This window comes from Moschus berezovskii, chromosome 8 (assembly GCF_049115385.1).
Source record: "Moschus berezovskii isolate FMDL1 chromosome 8, NW_MosBer_1.0, whole genome shotgun sequence".
NCBI lineage: Eukaryota > Metazoa > Chordata > Mammalia > Artiodactyla > Moschidae > Moschus > Moschus berezovskii.
Window position 1 is genome coordinate 101803355 of NC_142467.1, and position 17113 is coordinate 101820467.

General features: G+C 49.0%; 1 protein-coding gene across 3 annotated transcripts; it reads right to left on the bottom strand.

The window, feature by feature from the left end:
* Window positions 1–22: 22 nt before the first annotated feature.
* On the bottom strand, window positions 23–8668 carry DDX39A (DExD-box helicase 39A). 3 transcript variants are annotated; one of them, XM_055429484.2, is made up of 11 exons: window positions 8510–8668; window positions 4303–4514; window positions 4045–4172; window positions 2786–2878; window positions 2246–2429; window positions 1463–1581; window positions 999–1130; window positions 794–903; window positions 545–689; window positions 287–434; window positions 23–173 (listed from the first exon to the last, which is right to left on the bottom strand). In XM_055429484.2, exons 2-11 carry the CDS (start codon window positions 4508–4510, stop codon window positions 157–159), a joined length of 1284 nt encoding a protein of 427 aa, XP_055285459.1. In that variant the 5' UTR covers window positions 4511–4514; window positions 8510–8668; the 3' UTR covers window positions 23–156. The 3 variants fall into 3 exon arrangements, with proteins under 3 accessions (XP_055285459.1, XP_088695222.1, XP_088695223.1); XM_088839096.1 differs by having other exon boundaries at window positions 8446–8599; XM_088839097.1 differs by lacking the exon at window positions 23–173 and having other exon boundaries at window positions 270–434.
* Between the last annotated feature and the right edge of the window lie 8445 nt (window positions 8669–17113).

Genomic DNA, 17113 nt, shown 5'->3' on the forward strand with positions numbered 1-17113 from the left:
ACAGACACTGTGGGAGCCAGACTTCCATAATAAAAACTTATTCTTGCACAAATCTACAGCTTTTAAACAGTAAAATAAAAGGCCCAGTGTCGCCTAGAAAGAGGACTTGAAGCAGCACGTGGGAAGTAGAGTGGCTCTGGTCGTCAGGGCATGTGGTTACCGGCTCTGCTCAACTGTAAGACACAGAGGACGGGGGAGGCCAGTGAAGAGGGCGCAGTGGGTACAGAAGGCCCCACCACTGTCCCCTACCTCCCCCTGGCACCCCAGTCCTATCTGAGCCACTTACTGTATGTGGAGATGTCAATTTCTTCCGGAAGCTCTGCCACGTTCACTTCAAACCGGTCCTGGACATCATTGAGGATTTTGGCATCGTTCTCGTCAGACACGAAAGTAATGGCCAGGCCTTTGGTACCGAAGCGACCCGCACGGGCCACCTGCAGGGAGACAGAAGCAAGGGTCAGGCTGAGAACAGACAGAGGTCCCTATCCAACACCAACCCTGAGAAAGGGGCAGGAGGGAAGGGACACCCCTGTGGGCCACTCACACGGTGGAGGTAGGTGTCTGAGTCCTCAGGCATGTCATAATTGAAGACGATGTTGACGCGCTCAATGTCCATCCCTCGGCCGAACAGATTGGTGGCCACCAGGATCCGCCGCTGGAAGTCCTTGAACTGCTGATAGCGTGACAGGCTAGGTGCGAGAGGAACAAGGGGCGGCCATCAGATACGGGGACCCTGTGTGTCATCTGCTCCACAGGGCCTGCCAGGGGCTGAGGGTGACCCGCATGCACTCACCGCTCCTCCTGGGCCATGCCCCTGTGGATGGCAATAGCTGGGAAGTTCTGTTCCACCAGGAGCTGGGCCAAGGCCATGCAGCGCTGCACTGACTTCACAAAGATCACCACCTGCGAGGGAGGAAGGGACAGACCTGCGGTCAGGGCCAGAATCCCTCCCCCAGGCCAGGAACCCAGCACAGGCCACGGGAGTGCAGAAGCATCACCTGGTTAAACTCCAACACATCCAGGAGGTCGAAGAGCTTGCGGTTTTTCTCACTGTCCTTGAGTTTCACGTAGTACTGCTGTAGCCCGTGCAGCGTGAGCTTGGTCTCGTCATCCACGAACACCTCCATGGGCTGTGCAGGGAGGAGAGCAGGAAGAGCCAGGCGGGGCTTACTTCTGGGCCTTCTGCCTGCCCAGAACCTTCCAAAAGCGACTCCGTGGCTGCAATACTTCCAAGAGGCCTCTGTACCCCCGTAAATACTTGTCTCCCAACAGCTGGATCTAAGGTCCGGCCCGGTTCAGGTGTAGACCAAACTCTCAGCTCCCAGTTTGACAAGAGAGGAAGAGGCTCCGCCGGCCTTCCAGCATGCGTGTGCCATGAGGGCAGCGTGGATGTTGGGGTGCGGCAAGAGCCTGCACCCTCGGAGGCCGAAGCTACTGCACTGAGCTCTCTGCCATTACTCACATCTTGCATGAACTTCCTGCACACGGGCCGGATCTCCTTGCTCAAGGTGGCGCTGAACATCATGCACTGCTTCTCATGGGGGGTCAGGCGGAAGATTTCCTGCACATCCCGTCGCATATCTGGCAGGGAAGGGAGGGCAAGAAATGGGGTGTGAGCGCCTGCCAGACCACGACCCCCACCCAAGACCGGATCCATTCCCTCCCAACCTGTGCCAGGGAGCCGCTGGCCCCGTGACAAGGGCGGTGTGAGCGCAGACTGGCCAGAGGCAGGGAGTCCCAGGTGCCTGAGGGCCCGGACTTAGGGTAGTAAGCACAGGCGCGGGAGGAGCAGCAATCCACTTACACGCTGCCAGAGCGGAGCAGCTGTGCCAGCGCGCCTCCAGCCACGCTTCAGGGTGGGGAGCCTGAGGCAGAGACAGCTGCTGGAGTGAGAGCTGCAGCCGCCTCCCAGGCACAAGCCCCAGCTCCCACCAGCCCTGTGAGGGCTCCCTGAGCGCAGGCAGGGGCCTAGAGCTAAACCAGCGGGCGGCAAGGCCACGGTGCCCAGACACGGCTCATCTTGGGCCATGTGGTCCCACTCCAAGATCTAGCTCAGAAGCCGCAGTTCACTCTGCCAAATGCCAGGACTTGCCCGTAAATCTGTTTCCAAGAGACCTGACTGCCAGTCACCCACACGACCCTACTCTGGGGAAACCTCTAGCCTGCCCTGTCACGGCCTGGCTCTGAAGTCTGAGGGATGCTGCGAGGGGCCTCCACAGCCCGCAGACCCGGCGCAGACACTCACCCAGCTGCTCCAGCATCTTGTCGCACTCATCCAACACGAAGTGCTTCACATTCTTCAGGTTGAGACTCCTATTGCGCACGAGTGCCAGGATCCGGCCTGGCGTCCCCACCACCACATGGGGACAGTTCCTCTTCAACACCTCCTCATCCTTCTTGATGGAGAGGCCCCCAAAGAACACAGACACCTATGCGGGTGGAAAGCTGCTGTCAACCATCTGGTGGCCAAAAGCTCACACCCAACTCTTGTGACTACGGCCACTCAGTTCACGACCCTGCGAAGCCCCCACCACCACCCCAGGCCTGGGGCCTAGGGACAGGAGAGGCCTCAGAGCCTGGCCCCAGCTCCACTGAAAAGCAGCCCCAGGACTGAGACTGGCACAGGCCTCTGGGGGCCATTCATAATTCATCAGGCTTTTAAGGAGCGTAAACCACCACAAACCTCAAAGGCCGTTGCTGCAGCCAAGCTTGGTTAACGCCAGCTGGGCCAGCGAGCAAGGCTACAGAGGGCCACATGACGCCCCACCCAGCCTGGGGGACTCACCTTGACGCTGGGCATGTACTTGGAGAAGCGCTCGTACTCCTTACTGATCTGGAAGGCCAGCTCTCGAGTGTGGCACATCACTAGGACCGTCACCTGTGGGGCAGGTTGGGAAGAGACCCTCAAGGCAGTGTCCGAAGTCTGACCCTGGCCAGAGCCCATGCTGGTGCTGCTCCCCTGGTGGCCCCCAGCCCTGTGGGCCACTGGAAGGTCCAGTGCACATGGCCCCATCTTCTCCCAGTCTATCAGCTGCTGCTCACTCCCTGTATCTGCTTATTTTTTTTTCCCTAGCAGGTGATAAGACTTACTGTTTGCTGTTTTTGTTTAGTCCCTCAGTCACGTCTGACTCTTTGACCCAATGAACAGGCTCCTCTGTCCGTGGTTGCCATTTCCTCCTCTAAGGGATCTTCCTAACCCAGGGACTGAACCTGCATCTCCTGCACAGGCAGGTGGATTCTTTACCGCTGAGCCACCAGGAAAGCCCTCCCTACGTCTCCTTACAGCTACTCAGGTGTGTCCCCCTAGGCCAGGGAGACACCTAGCTGGTGACACACTCCATGCTAACAGCTTCCAGAACCTGCCCTCTGGCTGGTGTGTGACCACCAGGCGAGGGCTACCCCACCTGCCTGGCCCACAATGCCAAGGACTGAGACCACACCAGGGCCTCCCATGAAACCCTTCCCTCCGAGACCACCCACCCTAAGGTCAATAACAAGGGCTCATGCAACCACAAACCACCCAGGGAGGTGTGCCCCGACAAGTCAAGAACAGAACACCTGCACGCGCCTCAATTATCCCCTCAAAGTAGTGAACTACAACATTCAAGGCATGAGAAAACAATTGTGTCCTGCTGGCAATAAAAGCAAACAAAACCGTATTCAGTGTAAGACCACCTTCATACATGTGCATGATCAAAGCACATGTGGAAATTAACAGCCATCTTGCTGGGTGGTCAGACTGGGCACTTTTCAGTTGTTCCTTTTGGCTCATCATTTTGGGAGCGATATTGGTAACAACAAAGTGTGTGCATGCTAAGTTGCTCACTCTTTACGACGCCATGGACTGTAGCCTGTGAGGCTCCTCTGTCCAGGAGATTTTCCAAGCAAGAATACTGGAGTGGGTTGCCATCTCCTACTCCAGTAGAACCAAGTACCGTACTTAATTTTAAAAGTCCACAAAGAGGATGCAGGAACAAGGATCTTTAACCCATGATTCCTGTCGCATCAGAAAGCTGGGGCCTAGCAGGGAGGGTGTCCACCCACCTGTCCGTTGACGGGCTCAATCTGCTGCAGAGTGGCCAACACAAAAACCGCTGTCTTGCCCATCCCTGATTTGGCCTGGCACAGGACGTCCATGCCCAGGATGGCTTGTGGAATACACTCGTGCTGGACTGAGGGAAGAGAGCACATGAGCTATCAGAAACTGAACGGACGTTCCCTCTGTGCAGGCCCCTCACTGGAGGGGACCGCGCCGAAGCAGAGAGAGGAGAGCCGAGGAAGGGAGGACCCAGGGATGCGTACCCTCTGATGGATGCTCAAAGCCACAGTCCACTATGGCCCTCAGGAGCTCCGGCTTCAGCAGAAAGTCCCGGAAGCCAGAGCTGTGGATGGAAACATAGGAACCCTTAACGTCTTTCTTGGGGGGAGGCGGAGCGCTCTCTGGAGGTGCCTGGGGCTCTTCATCTTCCTCATAATCCAGAAGCTCGTTTTCCACATCCTGTTCCGCCATGTTGCTGAGAACAGAGGAGGGGGAACAGGGCTCAGAGAAGCAACAACGGTGACTGACGCAGGCAGGAAAATTCCCAGTGAGGGGGAAGAGGGAGCCGGCTGCACAGAAGCTGCAAGCTGCTAACACAGATCCGAGGTGGGTGAGGACCTGGGGTCAGGTCTGGCCGCCCAGCCACTGAAGCCAAGGCTGGACAGCATTCTCCGATCTCTTTAACTCACCTCCGACACTGACTCCAGGTGCCAATTCTCCACCTGTGTAGCACTTCCCAGCTTCCGCCTGCTGTGCCCCCATCCCCACCACCCTCCACTGAGCTGCCTCACCTCTCCCTGGGACCCTTCAGGCCACAACCACAGGTGCACCAAGTGAAACCCCAACTCCTTTCCACTTGCAACCTCCCTCACTGGCCCCTGCCCACCCCATTCCATGCCACCCCCAGCCTCATTTGGCTGCTGATACTCATTGAGCCTCTACCCCAGCTCAGGTCACCCAGCCCCACAGGCACGACTCTGCTGCATTACTTCTGGTCTCTGAACAAATAAATGCCTCCTTCTCAGCTTCAAGGTCTCAGCTCTACTGAACAACAGCCTCAGACCACCTAGTCTCAAGGACTCCCCTCCCCCTTCACTCCCCAAGGACCCCACCCTGAGCCTGGAGATGCAACTGCCAGGATGCTGGAGAGATGGGAGCTTGTGAGCTCGCCAGTGTCTACCCAGCCCCAGCTGCTCCTGCTATTTGTGGTTTGCACAAGGGAATAATTAAGTGCTCTCATGAAAAGACCTCCCATTGGGCCTGGAGCCAGTAAGAATACAGCCAAGATGGTAAAAAGAATTAATACAAAGCGCGATCACTTCCTGGCTTCATTGAATCCAGACACACAGAGCACCTAGTGGGTGCAGACTGCAAGGGACCCAAACGTGAGAATACTGTCTTTTGTCCTCCCTGGGGCACCCCAGCCTCCAGTCTAGGGGATGGTTGTTGCTGTCATTTAGTTGCTAAGTCGTGTCTCTTTGTAACCACGTGAACTGTAGCTGGCCAGGTTCCTCTGTCCATGGGATTTCCCAGGCAAGAATACTAGAGTGGGTTGCCATGCCCTCCTCCAGGGGATCTTCCCGACCCAGGGACTAAACCCACATCTCCCACATTGGGAGCCGGGTTCTTTACCATTCAGCCACCAGGGAAGCCCAGTGTAGGGGGTGGAAATGCTAGAAATAGTCCCTCTTCCTGAGAAGGATTTTGAGGGTCCCAGGCCCATTTTGTGGCCCTTTTGCCACTCATCCTCTGTGATGATGCAGCCCCAGGGCCTTAACCACCTCCGTGCGGCCTCTCTATGGACAACCTCTCCCCTCAACCCGCATCTCAGAAAAGGCAACGCCACTGTCTGAACTGTTCTATCTTTTCTCTTTTCCTGTCCCACCAGCCAATAAATCCAAGCAGGTCAATCAGGCCACTTCTCACCCCGGCTACGTCACCGGTTCTTAGGCTGTCATCACCTTTTTAGATGAGAGCAGCTTTATGGAGACATTCACATGCCATACAAGGAACTGTTTAAAAGGCACATATTGGTTTCTTGTGCAGTCACAAATACTTTCAACTGCTGCCACAATCATCTTTAGCACACGTTTCCTCATGTTAAAAAGACTGCATCCTTAGGCTACCATCCTGTGTCCCCCCAACTCCCTGTGGCAACCACTAATCTACTTTCTTTTTATGAATCTGCCTATTTGGAACATTTCATATAATGGAATCATACAACATGTGACAGCCTGATTTCTTTTACTCACATAATTTTTCAAGGTTCCTCTACATTGTGGCCATGTATCAGTACACCATTCCTTTTTGTGGCTGATGAATATTCCTTTTCACTGGAATACTACAGTTCGTTTTAGCCATTGTCAGCTGATAGGTACTTGGGTACCATCACCTCTTGCCTGGATTATGCCAAAAGCCGCCTTGTTGGGCTCCTTGCTTTCCATCTCCCACTCCCCCCTCAATCCCCCTCAGCTGCTGGAGGGAGCCTAAAAAAGCTAAGTCAGAGAAAGCCATTCCTCTGCTCAACACCCTCCACAGGATCCCACTGTGTTCAGAGTAAAACAGAGTCTTCACCACAGCCTAACAAGCCCGGCACAACCTGACTCCCTCTATACTCAGAGTTTGTCACCCCTGTCACCCTCACACACAGGCCTTGCTGCTGAGCCTCAAACATGCCTCAGCACCTTTCAACTTGCTTCTCCCACTTTTTTCTGAACTCTGTTGTTTCAAAAAGGCATTTTCCATTGTGTTTAGTCCCTCTGTCGTTTCCAACTCTTATTAACACCATGGACTGTAGCCCACCAGGCTCCTCTGCCCATGGGATTTTTCAGGCAAAAATGCTGGAGCTGGTTGCCATTTTCTCCTCCAGGGATGTTCCTGACCCATGGATCAAACCCCCATCTCTGTGTCTCCTGCATTGCAGGCAGATTCTTTACCCACTGAACATCAGGGAAGCTGTTCTGTTGTTCCAAAAAGGCATATTCCAAACTTGGATCCAACTAAAAAAACACCCCCTCCAGTCATGCCAGCCCAGCACCCAGAACAGGACCTGGTACATAACAGGTAAGCACTCAGGAGCAAATGGCTTAATGAATGGAATCAGAATCGGGGCATCAAGGCAGAGTTTAGGGGCTAAGCAAGTATCTTTATCGGATTCAATACAAGTATTTAGGATTCCTACTGGTGAAAACAGGAAGGCTCACTTCAAGCATCAAAGAGAAGAAAAGGCGCCAGGAAAGGGCAGTCCAGAAACCACTAATCCAAACCCTTTCAGGGATTGGAAAGAATTGGCTGCTTGAAGCAAGAAGCAGAAAACCAAGTTGGTTATGCCCAGAGCATTCATACTTAATACGCTGAACAATAAGAAATCGCTGACTAGGTTCTTAGTCGTGACTCAATCAGGATTTGCTCAAGACCAAGTTACTCCAGAGAAGATGGAGTAAGGTAAGGGACCAGCAGCAGGGAAAACCAGACACCAAATGAAAGAGAGTTAACCACGGTGGGAGCACTGTTAGAGGGAAAAGAGGATGGATCACCCCACAGGGGAAGGACCAACCCCTGGGGGAGCCTTGGACATAAAAGAGGCAGCGTCGTCTACTCTGGGCTTCAAATCTGGAAAGAGGTGTGCATTCCAATAAATTAAGAGTTCTAAGTAACTCTTTGTTTTAATGGGGAGACAAGTTTAGTGACAGACTATGCTTGATACACAAAAATTTCTAGGGACTGGCTAGACAGAACCTAAAAATCAAAACAAATTAGATCAGGAAAGGATTTGGCGCTGTTTGCTCCACCCAGAGAAGGTGGCAAGAGGCCCCAAGAGCTGATCATCTTGAAAGCTGACAGACGACTAAGTAACAACTCAGACCCTTTCGCGTACCCTTTTCACCCTGAAGTGCCCTCAAAGAGAATTCTCATTTCTTTATTCTTTACTGGAACATCATTTTTGCCCTAAATTTCTGGAACTACAAAGAGGATTTTCATTTAAGACTTTGTTCCTTACTGGAACATCACTTTTTGCCCTAAATCTCTGGTACAACGAATCCACCCCCCGAAACACAAAGCAAAAACGGAGGAAGAGTCTTTCTATCTTGAAGATCGTCACGTCCACAAGCTCCGGCTTCGCGCTCCGCGGCCCAGACCCCCGCGTCGCCTCCTGACCCCTCCCCAAATCGCCTCGGGCTTCCAAGAACAGGCAGACTCTGCCCCAAGGTGGGGTTCAGCCTGCAGGCGGCCATGACAGCCACTCCCGGAAGCGGGCCCGTACCCGCGCGCCAACGGCCGGTCCGTCCCTCGCGCATGCGCCGTAACGCCAAACGGCCGCCAACGCGCGCTCCGGACACCCCAACCGCCCCGCCTCTCCTTGTCTCGCGCCCGGGCTCCTTCCCTCAACCCCTGGCGTTTCCTACCTCCCGCTCGCCCGCGGATCCGACGTCTCCGCACCGCGGCCCCGCGCCTCGGCCAGCCGCTCACCTGATTCCTCGTTCGCCTCCCCGTGCTGCGAAGAGAGCCACCCGACTCGGGTTACAGTTCTCGCGCCCCGACACGAGCCGTTGCGCTTCCTGTCTCCTGCGTCCGACTGCGGCTCAGCTCACTGGGCCGCTCGCTTTTCATTCAAGAGAGGCGGAAGCGATGATTGGATTCTGAGGGAGGCGTCTGGAGGCTATTGGTGAAGAGGGGAAAAGGGCGTGCCTCATACCTCCGATTCATTGGTTAATCTAAAAGTAGGCGCCGGAGTGGGCTGACCGAAGCGGGCGTCTGCGAGCGTACCGTCACGAGGTCGAGGTTGTGACCCGCTCGTGTGCCACCATATTTAGTACGGGCAACCGAAGCCGTGAAGTGGGCCCAGGGTGAGCGTCTCGCCCTTATGAAATATGGCCTCTTCGCTGAGCGAAGAAGTTTTCAAAGTGATCCTGCAGCGTAGAGGTTCTGAAAGGGTTCTGAGAAGGCTAGGGAGCTTGGAATGACACCAGCGTAGGAGAGACATTTTACACCCTCAGTAGAGCAGGGGCCCCTCAGGGCATGGGAGTGAGAGAAATGGTCCTATGCCACAGTTCCTGTTTCCTGAGAGTCGCGTCCTGGTCAGACACTGCGAATGGCCATGCAGGTTCAGGCCGCAAAAGCCAAAACCAGGATGTTTTCGTCATAAAACTTTTTTGTTGTTATTACTTTCACTTTTCTTTATATGAAAATTTGCCAGCCTTTTTATCCGACCAGTGCTTTACTGAGTTGAGCGTTCCCATGAGTTATGATTGATACCCGATTGATACCCGAGTGACAATTGCCTGGTGAAGTTATAGAACATTTCCATCACCACAGAAAGTTATGTTGTGTCCCTCTTAAGTCAGTCACACCCCTTTCGTCCCTCCTGCCCCAACCAGGCAACCACTATGTTTATTTCTATCACTATAATCTTGTCTGTTCTTGAATTTCATATAAACAGAATCATGCAGTAGATTGTCTTTTGTGTCTGGCTTCTGCTCAACAAAATGTTTTGAGATTTTCCACATTGCTGTACATAGCAATATTCCTTCTTTTTTACTCCTGAGTAGTATTCCACTGTGTGGCTATTCCACAATATAGCCAATATAGTTTCTCCATTCACCTATAGATAGACATTTTTTTTCTTCAGTATTTGGCCATTATTAATAAATCATATACAAGTATTTTTGTGAAAAGGAATTTCCTTCTCTAGGGCAAATACCTGGGAGTGAAATGGTGAGTGGAAGGTCATGTAAGTGTTCAGCTTTAGTAAATCCTGACAGTTTTCTGAGTGGTTGCTCCACTTTATGTTCTCACTAGCACCCTGTGAAAGTTTCAGTGATTCTTAATTCTTCCCATACCTGGTCCTGCCAGTCTTTTCTCAGCTATGGGAGATTTGGGGGGTGGGAAGGAGGAAGGAAAGTAAGTAGGGCAAACTCTATAAGCCTGCTCCAGCTTTCCAGTCTCCCTAAGCCCTTGACACAACTAAATCTTTCTCCACAGTTTTCCAAAGAGGTTCAGACATTTCGTTTTCATTTAGTATAAAGCTATCGCAGGGTCCGTGTCTGAGACAGATTCAGAGCTAAAGTCATCACAGTTATAACTTCAGTCGAAAAGCCCAATGAAGAGAAACCAGTCAATCCAGAGGGAGGCTTTACATGACATAAGGTAGATACTGTATGTAATAATTACATCAGAGCACTTCCTCTATACCTGGAAGTGGGGAAGTGGGGCCAGAATGAGGGGGAGGCATGCAAACTTTAAGGGGGGTACCAAACACCAAACCAAACAAAGCAAAAAAACTCATGAGACTTCCCTGGTGGTTCAGTGGTTAAGAATCTGCCTTGCAATGTAGGGGACATGGGTTCCATCCCTGGTCCAGGAAGATCCCACATGCAGTGGAGCAACTAAGCCCAAGAGCCACAACTACTGAGGCCGAGTGCTGCAACTGCTGAAGCCCGTGCACCTGGAGCCTGTGCTCCAAACACGAGAAGCCACTGCGATGAGAAACACACACAACGAAGAGCAGCCCCTACTCTCCGCAACCAGAGAAAGCCCACTCATAGCAACAAAGACCCAGCAGAGCCAAAAATAAAAAAATAATTTTTTAAATCTTAAAACACTGAGTCATCAAGGTAAATAATATTTGAATGCACTATTTTAAAGTCAAAATTAATGTTTAAAATCTCTCTAAAATATCTGATGAGCAAAATATCCAAATTTTAAGTAAAGACAGGGTCAGTAACAGTGCTGCCTCAAGCCATGTTGGCACCTGAGGCAAAAGGAAACATTCAGAACTACTGATCCTGTCTTTTTAAAATTAATAATGATAATTTTATTTATTTATTTATTATTGACCATGCTGGGTCTGCATTGCTGTGTGGGCAACGTAGCTGTGGCAAGCGGGGACTGCTCCCTGGTAGTGATGAAAGGGCTTCTCATTTCATTGGCTTCTCTTGTTGCGGAGCACAGGCTCTAGGGCTTGTGGGCCTCAGTAGTTGTACCACGTGTCCTCAGTAGTTGTGGCTCTGGGACTCCAGAGCACAGGCTCAATAGTCATGGCACTCAGGCTTAGTTGCTCTGAGGTATGTGGGATCTTCGCAGATTAGGGATTGAACCTGTGTCTCCTGCAATAAAAGGTGGATACTACCGCTGAGCCAGCAGGGAAGCCCTGATCCTGTCTTTATTTGGATTTTTTTTTTTGCATTACTTTTGATTTTTTAAAAATTGCACGTAAAAAACACATAAAACATGTTTATATTTAATTTGGTGGCACCCCCTTAAACGCTGTGTTGGAGGCAAGTGCCTCCCCTACTTTTCACCCCAGTGTCTGTCCTGGTGCTCAGCCTTGTTCTGAGAAATCTAAATATATCAACAGATTAACCCTCACCTGGAATAGATGGGCCGTGTGTATTAGCACATCCATTGTTCATATCTATTGTCAGGTGGTTGACCTGAGCTCCACAGAGAGTTAATCTCCGTCCCAAAGTCACACTGCTGGCAGGAATTCAAGCCAAAGCCAGCTCTCTTTAATTAGACTTAGCCAAAACCTCTATCTCACAAAGAGTTGGGCACAACTTAGCGGTGGAACAACAGAACCTCTATATGTGGAGATAGAGGCCAAAGCCAGGTAAGTTGGAAACCTGGAGAAAACCAGTTCCTGGGGAAAGAAGAGGAGCTCCAGGAAAGCAGGTGAAAGGTGACCTTGGAGGAATTAGATTATCTGAGATGATGCCGGAGGAGGAGACTGGAGCCAGTTGAGTCCAGTAATGAAGTCTCGGAAAACAAGGGGGAAAAAAGGAAAAAAAAGGGCATTCACCATCTATGCAGCCAGGGGGAGCTTCTACTATTCAAAACAAGCAACAAGAAAACCACAAGAAACAAACCAAAAAAAAAAAAAAAAAAAAAAATCCCACAAACTTTAAATCCAGAAAAGATTAGAGCCAGCTTAAGTACATCCACCACCCAAGATGAAAAAATGTTCACATCTGTCATATTGGCCTGATTCATTTCAGAATTATTTTAAGATAGGAAAGATTTTAAACACCCACCCAAATGGCTAAAAAGGAAAAGACTCACATTATCAAGGTTGGAGGAGAGGCTGTGGAGAAAACAGAAATGAGAAGACCACTTTGGAAAATGATTTGGCAGTTTGTAATAAGGTTAACTGCATTTCAGACTCTTTTGTTGACCATGATGGCTACTCCATTTCTTCTAAGGGATTCCTGCCCACAGTAGTAGATACAATGGTCATCTGAGTTAAATTCACCCATTCCAGTCCATTTTAATTCACTGATTCCTAGAATGTCTATGTTCACTCTTGCCATCTCCTGTTTGACCACTTCCAATTTGTTTGACCACTTCCAACTTTCCTTGATTCATGGACCTAACATTCCAGGTTCCTATGCAATATTGCTCTTTACAGCACCAGACCTTGCTTCTATCACCAGTCACATCCACAACTGGGTATTGGTTTTGCTTTTGCTCCATCCCTTTATTCCTTCTAGAGTTATTTCTCCACTGAGCTCCAGTAGCATACTGGGCACCTACCGACCTGGGGAATTCCTCATTTAGTATCCTATCATTTTGCCCTTTGTTACTGTTCATGGGGTTCTCAAGGCAAGTATACTGAAGTGGTTTGCCATTCCCTTCTCCAGTGGACCATATTCAGCTGTGATCCATGTGATCAGATCGACTAGTTTCCTGTGATTATGATTTCAGTGTGTCTGCCCTCTGATTGATTTCTGTTCGTTTCCAAGCAAACCATTCAATATTACAGTAATCCAGGCCTATGCCCCAACCAGTAACGCTAAAGAAGCCGAAGTTGAACATGTTCTATGAAAACCTACAAGACCTTTTAGAACTAACACCCAGAAAAGATGTCCTTTTCATTATAGGGGACTGGAATGCAAAAGTAGGAAGTCAAGAAACACCTGGAGTAACAGGCAAATTTGGCCTTGGAGCACAGAATGAAGCAGGGCAAAGGCTAATAGAGTTTTGTCAAGAGAATGCACTGGTCATAGCAAACACCCTCTTCCAACAACACAAGAGAAGACTCTACACATGGACATCACCAGATGGTCAACAGTGAAATCAGATTGATTATATTCTTTGCAGCCAAAGATGGAGAAGCTGTATACAGTTTGCAAAAACAAGACCAGGAGCTGACTGTGGCTCAGATCATGAACTCCTTATTGCCAAATTCAGACTGAAATTGAAGAAAGTAGGGAAAACCACTAGACCATTCAGATATGACCTAAATCAAATCCCTTATGATTATACAGTGGAAGTGAGAAATAGATTTAAGGGACTAGATCTGATAGATAGAGTGCCTGATGAACTCTGGACGGAGGTTCATGACATTGTACAGGAGACAGGGACCAAGAGCATCCCCATGGAAAAGAAATGCAAAAAAGCTGTCTGAGGAGGACTTACAAATAGCTGTGAAAAGAAGAGAAGCGAAAAGCAAAGGAGAAAAGGAAAGATATAAGCATCTGAATGCAGAGTTCCAAAGAATAGCAAGGAGAGATAAGAAAGCCTTCCTCAGTGATCAATGCAAAGAAATAGAGGAAAACAACAGAATAGGAAAAACAAGAGATCTCTTCAAGAAAATTAGAGATTCCAAGGGAACATTTCATGCAAAGATGGGCTCGATAAAGGACAGAAATGGTATGGACCTAACAGAAGCAGAAGATATTGAGAAGAGGTGGCAAGAATACACAGAAGAACTGTACAAAAAAGATCTTCATGACCAAGACAGTCACGATAAAGTGATCACTGACCTAGAGCCAGACATCTTGGAACGTGAAGTCAAGTGGGCCTTAGAAAGCATCACTACGAACAAAGCTAGTGGAGGTGATGGAATTCCAGTTGAGCTATTTCAAATCTTGAAAGATGATGCTGTGAAAGTGCTGCACTCAATATGCCAGCAAATTTGGAAAACTCAGCAGTGGCCACAGGACTGGAAAAGGTCAGTCTTCATTCCAATCCCAAAGAAAGGCAATGCCAAAGAATGCTCAAACTACCGCACAATTGCACTCATCTCACACGCTAGTAAAGTCACGCTCAAAATTCTCCAAGCCAGGCTTCAGCAATATGTGAACCGTGAACTCCCAGATGTTCAAGCAGGTTTTAGAAAAGGCAGAGGCACCAGAGATCAAATTGCCAACATCTGCTGGATCATGGAGAAAGCAAGAGAGTTCCAGAAAAACATCTATTTCTGCTTCATTGACTATGCCAAAGCCTTTGACTGTGTGGATCACAATAAACTGTGGAAAATTCTGAAAGAGCTGGGAATACCAGACCACCTGACTGCCTCTTGAGAAACCTGTATGCAGGTCAGGAAGCAACAGTCAGAACTGTACATGGAACAACAGACTGGTTCCAAATAGGAAAAGGAGTACGTCAAGGCTGTATATTGTCACCTTGCTTATTTAACTTATATGCAGAGTACATCATGAGGAACGCTGGGCTGGAAGAAGCACAAGCTGGAATCAGGATTGCCGGGAGAAATATCAATAACCTCAGAAATGCAGATGACACCACCCTTATGGCAGAAAGTGAAGAGGAACTAAAAAGCCTCTTGGTGAAAGAGAAGAGTGAAAGGGTTGGCTTGAAGCTCAACATTCAGAAAACAAAGATCATGGCATCTGGTCCCATCACTTCATGGGAAATAGATGGAAAAACAGTGGAAACAGTGTCAGACTTTATTTTTTGGGGCTCCAAAATCACTGCAGATGCTGATTGCAGCCATGAAATTAAAAGACGCTTACTCCTTGGAAGGAAAGTAATGACCAACCTTGATAGTGTATTAAAAAGCAGAGACATTACTTTGCCAACAAAGGTCCCTCTAGTCAAGGCTATGGTTTTTCCCGTGGTCATGTATGGATGTGAGAGTTGGACTGTGAAGAAAGCTGATCACCGAAGAATTGATGCTTTTGAACTGTGGTGTTGGAGAAGACTCTTGAGAGTCCCTTGGACTGCAAGGAGATCCAACCGGTCCATTCTAAAGGAGATCAATCTTGGGTGTTCATTGGAAGGACTGATGCTAAAACTGAAGCTGCAATACTTTGGCCACCTCATGCGACGAGTTGACTCACTGGAAAAGACTCTGATGCTGGGAAAGGTTGGGGGCGGGAGGAGAAGGGGACGACCGAGAATGAGATGGCTGGGTGGCATCACCGACTCTGTGGACATGAGTTTGAGTGAACTCCGGGAGTTGGTGATGGACAGGGAGGCCTGGCGTGCTGTGATTCATGGGGTCGCGGAGAGTTGGACACGACTGAGTGACTGAACTGAACTGAATAAGGTTAACTAGGGAACCTCAACCCCAGCACTCTTGACATCTGGGCCGGATCCTTCTTTGCAGTGGGAGCCATCCCGCACCTTGTAGGATGTTTAGGAACATTCTTGGCCTCTCGATGCCAGTAACACCTATGCTTCAATGTCTCCAAACCAAAAATGCTTCCAGACATTGCTAATGTCCACCCCCATCCCCTGAAGACAGAAAAGATCATCTCCTATCAGACCCATTGCATTGAACGGGCACCTATGTCATGACTAAGCAGTCCTCATAACAATCAATGAAACATTAAAAAAATTTTTTTTGACATGTACACACTGTTATTATATTTTCAAGTTTTGGCTGCACTGGCTCTTCATTGCTACACGCAGACTTTCTCTAGTTGCGGCAATTGGGGGCTCTAGTTGCTGTGTGCAGGCTTCTCATTGCCGTGGTTTCTCTTGTTTCCGAGCACAGGCTCTAGGTGTTCAGGCTTCAGCAGCTGCAGCACAGGAGCTACTGATTAGTAGATCATTAGTTGTGTCTTGCCGGTCTTAAAGCGTGCAGGCTTCAGTAACTGTGGCTTATGGGCTCTAGAGCATGGGCTCAGTAGTTAAGGCGCACAGACACAGTTGCTGCTTGGCATGTGGAATCTTCCCAGACCAGAGGTTGAACCCGTGTCCCCTGCATTGGCAAGTGAATTCTTATCCATTGCACCACCAGAGAAGTCCAAGGAAACATTTTTTTTTTTTTTGGTCCACAAAAAGATATGAACAGGACTTCCCTGGTGGTTCAGTGGGTAAGACTCTGTGCTTCCAATGCAGGGGTTGTGGGCTTGATCCCTGGTCCAGGAACTAAGTTCCCACATGCTGCATGGTGTGGTCAAAAAGTTATCTTTATACGTAACAGATCCAAACTGGAAACAGTCCAAATGTCCATCAACAGATGAATGAAGAAAGAAACTGTGATCCATTCACACCATGGAATACCACTAGAAATGAAAAGGAATGAATGACTGACATCCACAACATGATGAATAAATATTAAAAACATCACGTTCTTTGCAAACATACATGGTACAATCCAGTGTACCTTGGATTGTACACTTTGAAAGGGTGAATTTTACATAAACAGAAAACAAAATAAATATTAAGGGAAAGAATCCAGACATCTGGGGACTTCCCTGGTGATCCAGTGGTTAAGATTTCACCTTTCAATGCAGGGAGTGTGGGTTCAATCCCTACTTTGGGAGCTAAGATCCAACATGCTGTGGCCAAAAAGCCAAAACATAACACAGAAACAATATTGTAACAAATTCAATAAAGACTTTTAAAATAGTCCATATCAAAAAAAAAAAAAAAACAAAACCAGAGAAAAGGAGTCCAGCCATTTTTAAAAATCATAAAATGATTCCACAAAGTATGAAGCTCAAGAACAGGTAAAGTTAATTTACATAGAATCTACATGAGGAGCTTGCCAGGAAAGAGCACAAGTAAAACTTGTGCAACAGGGGAGTGGGGGCCACAGGGGTAGGTGCGCATCTACAAATTCATGTTGTGGCATGCCAAAAGACCTGTGTACTTTACCATATGTAAGTTGCACCTCAGTCAAAATAATCAGTAATTTAAAGTAAAAGACATACCATTATTGTTAAAGTGGAAGTCACATCCCCAACTCCATTCCCCTCCCCCACTAAAGAAACAGCCTCAATAAAAATAACTGAACAATCACTGAAGCCCTATTCCGGGCTTTTGGAGTAGGAAATGGCAACCCACTCCAGTATTCTTGCCTGAAAAATCCCATGAACAGAGAAG